Here is a 7,460-nt window from a genome sequence, read left to right as displayed (position 1 = left end):
GAATACAAAACCAACGCAGTCACGCTAAATCATTATAAATCATCAGTTAGGCCACAGCTGGAGTATTGTGTTCAATTCTGGACACTACACTTTAGGAAGGATGTTAAGGCCTAGGAGAGGGTGCAGAGGGGATTTACTAGGAATGAGGGACTTCAATTATGTGGAGACAGGAAAAGCTGGGATTGTTCTCCTTAGAGCAGAGAAGGTTAAGGGTAAACCAAATAGAGGTATTCAAAATTATACGGTGTTTTGATAGAGCAAGTAGGGAGAAACAGTTTCCTCTGACAAATGGGTCGGTAACCAGAGGTCACAGATTTAAAATAATTGGCAAAAGAACTAGAGGGGAGATGAGGAGAAATGTTTTCACACAGAAGGTTAAGATCTGGAACGTACTCCCTGAAAAGATGGTGGAAGCAGATTCCATAGGAACTTTCAAAAGGCAATTGACATGTACTTAGAGAACTAATTTGCAGGGTTACTGGGAAAAAGCTGGGATGTGGGACCAAATTGGACAGCTCTTTCAAAGAGCTGGCACAATCACGAAGGGCCGAATGGCCTCCTTCTATGCTGTAAGATCCTATGATTCTAAGTGACTTTGAATTAAAAGTAGACAGTAGCCACAAAAGCAGCTCTGCAGGACTACAGAGATAAACCACCCTCATTTTAACTGTACATTTTTTAAAAAGATCTCACAGCAGGAGTGACCTGAAGGCACAAAGTAACTGGCCAAAGTTTTCCGAGCTGTCGGGGAAGATGATATTATCATACCATTGAAATGAACACAGAAATTTGACAATTACATCTGTTAAAAGTTTTCATCCATATATTAAATCCCACTTCAATTTCTATGCAGCTGAAGTTCAAAATGACTATTTAAAGGCTACTTAAGAGGTAGCAAAATAGCTAGACAAAGTGACTCTGTCTTACAAAACAGAAAAACTGCTAAAAACAATGATAATCCCAAAGGATTCAAATGTAGAGTCCAGAAGCAGCTATACAAAAGCATCAAGCTTGCACTTTGAGATTACTCCTTTCAGAGCAAGGTGGAGTTTTCTTAAGTTTTTCAATTGTTGAAAGCCCCTGTTGTTGCTTCCAAGCTCCGTTCACACCCGTGGCATCTACAGCAATGTCAATCATGGAATCAGGAACTATGCACCTCAAGAACCACAAGAAAAGGAAGTCCAAAACAGCAATTAAAGCAAAAATACAACCAGCCACAGGACCACAGTGGGTCATTAATCTGTACAATCGCTTGTTCATTGGCAGCACCCCCTCTTTAGCCACTCGGTCATAAACCTAAAACAGAATCACAAGAAGCAAGGTTAGAACCACCCAGTTACGTATTGGTTCTGGATTCAGGAACATTACCAGTTGTCAAGAGGGGAGACAGGAATAAAAGGTTGACAGATAATTTCAGGTGGATTCATTTCAGACAGAGTTTCTCACCTCCACCCCCAGCCAATCAGTTATTAAGAGAAAATGTTAATCTTTTAAAAATCTTAAAGGAAATACTTGTAATTCTGGTTGGTAAGTAAAGATGTGAATTGAAGGGTGGCAACGATGAATGGGGAACTTTAAGATGCTACCCGTTTGTAATGAACCTTTTTGTACAACGGTTGTACTCACTCTTCTAGTACAAAATTACTGAAAGAATCTCAATCTTAGAGACCTCTATCAGTTCACCCCTCAGCCATCTCTTTTCTAGAGAAAAGAGCCCCAGCCTGTTCAATCTTTCCTGACAAGTATAACCTTTCAGTTCTGGCATTGTCCTAGTAAATCTTTTTTGTACCTTCCCCAGTGCCTCTAAATCCTTTTTATAATATGGAGAACTGTTCACAAAACTCCAGGTGTGGTCTAACTAAGGTTCTACACAAGTTTACCATAACGTTTCTGCTTTTCAATTCCATCCCTCTGGAAATGAACCCCAGTGCTTGGTTTGCTTTTTTATGGCCTTATTAACCTGAGTCACTACTTTTAGTGATTTGTGTATCTTTACCCCCCCAATCCCTCTGCTCATCTATCCTATTTAGACTCTTATTTTCCGAGCAGTACCTGGCCTCTTTATTCTTCCTACCAAAATGTACCACCTCACTTATCTATATTGAAATTAATTTGCCAATTACACGCCCTTTCTGCAAGTTTATTAATGTCTTCCTGTACTTTGTCGCCGTCTTCCTCAGTATTAACTATACCCCTCAATTTGTGCCATCCACAAATTTTGAAATTGTACTTCTGATTCCCGAATCCTAATCCTTAATATAAATTGTGAACAACAGTGGTCCCAGCACTGATCCTTGTGGAACACCACTTCCCACTTTTTACCAATCTGAGTAATTACCTTTAACACCCACTCTGTTTTCTGTTTTGTAGCCAGTTTGCTATCCATTCTGCGATTGGACCTGAATCCACATGCTCTGACCTTAGTCATGAGTCTACTAAGTGATAGGCCTTTTGAAAATCCAAATGTGTTACATCTACTGCATTACCCTTGTCGACCCTTTCTGTAACTTCTTCAAAGAATTCAGTAAGATTGATCAAGCCTTTTGAAATCCGTGCTGACTATTGTTTATTGTATTTTCGGTTTCTAGATATATATAAATAAAACATTTTCTGTAATATCCCCAGAGATGTCAAAGGGTTTTATCAAGCAGTATCACCCCTTCTAAATCATTCAATGTTGTTCCTCACTGAGCTGCTACTAACAAAGTACTTTTCCAGCCTGCCACTTAGAACAGATCACATTACCCGTTTCAATTGCTAAAGGGCCTGTAACTGTCTGGATCAGCTTTATCACCCTTGTTAACTGTGCGCTATAGAAAGAAGATAAGTTGTCTGCTTTCAGTTATGCAGAACTTCACAAAGGCTTAGTGTTGAGACATGGATGAGGGGAAGGGAAATAGTGTGAAGACTGATAGGGTTGAATAGCCACCCAATTAAAGGGAAGCGAGACAGATGATCGATTCTGATATCAATTATAGGAGTTCCTCGGAACAAACAAGTCAAAACATATCAATTGACTTTCCATTGTGTGGATGTAAACGGTGTCACTCGGGAATGAAGAGTGTGACCAGCTCTGCCTTATCAAACAAAGGAAACAAAGATAATCTCACTGACTGCTGAATTACTTTGGGCGCCTTGACCTTGTTACTTGATAAACAACCAAAGATAGTCAGTCTAGGAAAAGATCAATCAAGTTCTGACTAAGGGTCATCAACCTGAAACATTAACTCTGTTTCTTTCTCCACAGATGCTGCCTGACTTGCTGAGCTTCTCCAGCAATTTGGTTTTATTTAAGATCAATCAAGTACAGGGAAGTCACACTTCACTCTAAACAATGACACACAATTTGCATAAGATCAGTGGATGGAAGGAATGTCACACATGGTTTCAGTGATCAAAGACACAGCTATCTTTGTGGGGAAATGGCCATTTCAAAGCCAGGCATTTTTGAATAGTGTTTGAGTGGCCAACAGATGCCACTGTCGATCTCTGTGGCAATGAGAGATCGATAGATTTCTAGATATTAAAGGCATCAAGGGATGTGGGGATCGGGCAGGAAAATTGCATTGAGGTAGAAGATCAGCCATGATCTGATTGAATGGTGGAGCAGGCTCGAGGGGCCGGATGGCCTACTCCTGCTCCTATTTCTTATGTTGTTATGTTCAGTCCGTGTCTGTTAAATAGATTTCGGTGGGCGTGTCCAAAGTATGAGGAAAAGTGGCATAAAATACCATGTTTTTTGCTGTTAAGGGAGTACAATACTGAAGGTGACGTCTCTACTGTACCTAAAGACAAGCTGGAATTAAAGAGCATATATTTACGTTTGATTGTACTCCGTTCAACTGCTCTCCACACCGAACTGAATAAAGGATAGACTTTCGTTTAATTGGAAGATGACTACCGTATTCTGTTTACGACATGTGTTCTTTAACACTTAGTGATTCTTCCACATTCTGAAAGGGGAGGGTGAACAGCCAGAGAACGTGGTCCATATCAGTACCAACGACATCGGTTAAAAAAAAAGATGAGGTCCTGCAAGCAGAATATAGGGAGGTGGGAAATCAATTAAAAAGCAGGACCTCTAAGGTAGTAATCTCAGGATTGCTCCCAGTGCCACGTGCTAGAGAGAGCAGAAATAGGAGAACAGACTAGATGAATGCGTGGCTTGAGAGATGGTGTAGGAGGAAGGGGTTTAAATTCCTGAGGCATTGGGACAGATACCGGGAAAGGCAGGACCTGTGCAAGCTGGACGAGTTGCACCCAAGGTCCCTCTCTTCCTCTACACCTGTGTATCCTCCCATTTATTGTGTATTCCTTTGCCTGGTTTGCCCTCCCCAAATGCCTTACCTCACACTTCTCTGGATTGAATTCCATTTGCCACTTTTCTGCCACCTGACCACTCCATTGATATCTTCCTGCAGTCTACAGCTTTCCTCCTCACTATCAAACACACGGCCAATTTTTGTATCATCTGCAAACTTCTTGATCATGCCCCCTACATTCAAGTCAAATCATCAATATATATCACAAAAAGCAAGAGACCTAGTACTGAGCCCTGCGAAACCCTCCTTGTTACCTCATCAAAAAATTCAATCAAGTTAGTCAGACATGACCTTCCCTTAACAAATCCATGCTGACTGTCCTTGATTAGGGTTGGCCCAGGTAAATTGGAATCAAAGATTGGCAGGCAAAACTGATAATTGAACAGTGAGCGGCCTTTAAGGAGGAGATGGTTCGGGTACAGTCTCGGCACATTCCCACGAGGCAGAATGGTAGGGCAACTAAAGCCAGAGCTCCCTTGATGACAAAAGAGAGAGTAAGATTAAACAAAAAAAGGGGCGTAGACAGATGTCAAGTTGATAACACAAGTGAGCACCAGGCAGAATATAGAAAGTTCAGAGGGGAAGTGAAAAGGAAATAAGAGGGGCAAAGAGAGAGTATGAGAATAGACTGGCGGCCAACATAAAAGGGAATCCAAAAGTCTTCTACAGGCATATAAACAGAAAACGGGTAGTAAGAGGAGGGGTGGGGCCGATTGGGATCCATAATGGAGATCTATTCATGGAGGCAGAGGGCATGGCTGAGGTACTAAATGAGTACTTTGCATCTGTCTTTACCAAGGAAGAAGATGCTAACAAAGTCAGAGTAAAAGAGGAGGTAGTTGAGATATTGGATCGGCTAAAAATTGATAAAGGAGGTACTAGAAAGGCTGGTTGTACTTAAAGTAGATAAGACACCCCGTCTGGATGGGATGCATCCTAGGTTGCTGAGGGAAGTAAGTGTGGAAATTGCGGAGGTACTGGCCATAATCTTCCAATCATCCTTAGATACGGGGGTGGTGCCAGAGGACTGGAGAATTGCAAATGTTATACTCTTGTTCAAAAAAAGGATGTAAGGATAAACCCAGCAACTATAGGCCAATCAGTTTAACATCGGTGGTGGAGAAACTTTTAGAGACGATAATCCGGGACAGAATTAACAGTCACTTGGCGAATGTGGATTGATTACTGAAAGCCAGCACGGAAAAGACAAATCGTGGTTAACTAACTTGATTGAGTTTTTTGATGAGGTAACAGAGGGGGTAGATGAGGGCAATGCAGTTGATGTGGTGATATGGACAATCAAAAGTTTGATAAAGTGCCACATGGTAGGCTTATCGACAAGATTGTGGCCCATGGAATAAAGGGGGCAGTAGTAACATGGATACAGAACTGGCTAAGTGGCAGGAAACAGAGAGTAGTGGTGAACGGTTGTTTCTCGGACTGGAGGGATGTGTACAGTCAGTGGTGTTCCTCGGGGGTTGGTGCTGGGACCACTCCTTTTCTTGATATATATTAATGACTTGGACTTGGATGTACAGGGCACAATTTCCAAATTTGCAGATGAGACAAAACTTGGAAGTGTAGTGAACAGTGAGGAGGATAGTGATAGACTTCAAGAGGATACAGACAGGCAGGTGGAATGGGCGGACACGTGGCAAATGAAATTTAACGCAGAAAAATGCGAAGTGATACATTTCGGTAGGAAGAATGAGGAGAGGCAATATAAACTAAAGGGTGCAATTCTAAAAGGGGTGCAGGAACAGAGATCTGGGGGTATTTGTGCACAAATCGTTGAAGGTGGCAGGGCAGGTTGAGAAAGCGGTTAAAAAAGCTCACGGGATCCTGGGCTTTATAAATAGAGGCATAGAGTACAAAAGTATGGAAGTCATGATGAACCTTTATAAAACACTGGTTCGGCCACAACTGGAGTATTGTGTTCAATTCTGGGCACCGCACTTGAGAAAGATCCGAAGGCCTTAGAGAGGGTGCAGAAGAGATTTACTAGAATGATTCCAGGGATGAAGGACTTCAGTTACAGAGTGAACAGCTGAGAGTTTGGTGAGTGTGGGAGTTTAAGGGTTAATCTCTAAAATCTAGTGTAAATTGCTAGCAACTGTTCAAGTTCAATTTTAAAGTTTAAATTTTTAAGTTTCTGTCAGGCTTCAGCAGAGAGCTGCTGTAGTAAGTTAATTGGTTAGCAAGATTAACTGGTTCCTGAAGGTGGAGCAGGCCTGACTCATCTGAGTCACAAACTGTAGAAATACAGGGGCCTGTTCGCGCAACGGAGCACAGAGTGAACAGCTGAGAGTTTGGTGAGTGCGGGAGTTCGGTGAAGTGGGGAAGGAGGTGCTGCTTTTCCTAACTTTTTCCGCAGAGCGGCGGCGGACCTGAGCAGCAGAAGACTGAGAGTGGGGAAAAAAAGCAGCAGCAGTTACAGGTGAGGCAGGAGAGTCCAAGAGGTGAACACAGTATAAAAGGAGACCCCGAGAGCGGGAGGACGGTCTGAGAGGTGAACACAGGGTAAATCTAAGGCAAGTCATGGCAGCAGAGCTCGCACCCGTGATATGCTCCTCCTACACCATGTGGGAAGTCATAGACACTACCAGTGGCCCTGGTGACCACGTGTGCAAGAAGTGTGTCCAGCTGCAGCTACTGGCTAACCGCATTTCGGAGCTGGAGTTGTGGGTGGATTCACTGTGGAGCATCCGTGATGCTGAGACTATCGTGGATAGCACGTTCAGTGAGGTGGTCACACCGCAGGTAAAGATTACGAAGGCAGAAAGGAAATGGGTGACCGCTAGAGTAAAAGGACTAGGCAGGTAGAGCATGAGTCCCCTGAGGCCATCTCCCTCTCAAACAGATATACCGCTTTGGATACTGTTGGGGGAGATGGCTTATCAGGGGAAAGCAGCAAGAGACAAGTTTGTGGCACCATGGGTGGCTCAGCTGCACAGGAGGGGAGGAAGAAGAGTGGCAGGGCTATATTGATAGGGGATTCAATTGTAAGGGGAACAGATAGGCGTTTCTGTGGCCGCAAACGTGACTCCTGGATGGTACGTTGCCTCCCTGGTGCTAGGGTCAAGGATGTTGCGGAGCGGCTGCAGGACATTCTGGAGGGGAAGGGTGAACAGACAGTAG

General features: G+C 43.2%; 1 protein-coding gene across 1 annotated transcript in view; it reads right to left on the bottom strand.

Annotated features, from left to right (window-relative positions):
- Window positions 1–805: 805 nt before the first annotated feature.
- Window positions 806–7,460, bottom strand: part of piga (phosphatidylinositol glycan anchor biosynthesis, class A) — a 29,242-nt gene continuing 22,587 nt past the window's right edge. The window contains exon 5 of the mRNA XM_067992419.1: window positions 806–1,296. Coding sequence (XP_067848520.1) covers window positions 1,006–1,296 — 291 coding nt within the window. The 3' untranslated portion in view covers window positions 806–1,005. The remainder of the gene's footprint in view (window positions 1,297–7,460) is intronic.

Source organism: Heptranchias perlo, chromosome 11, assembly GCF_035084215.1.
Source record: "Heptranchias perlo isolate sHepPer1 chromosome 11, sHepPer1.hap1, whole genome shotgun sequence".
Lineage (NCBI taxonomy): Eukaryota > Metazoa > Chordata > Chondrichthyes > Hexanchiformes > Hexanchidae > Heptranchias > Heptranchias perlo.
This window is presented reverse-complemented; position numbering and strand designations above follow the sequence as displayed.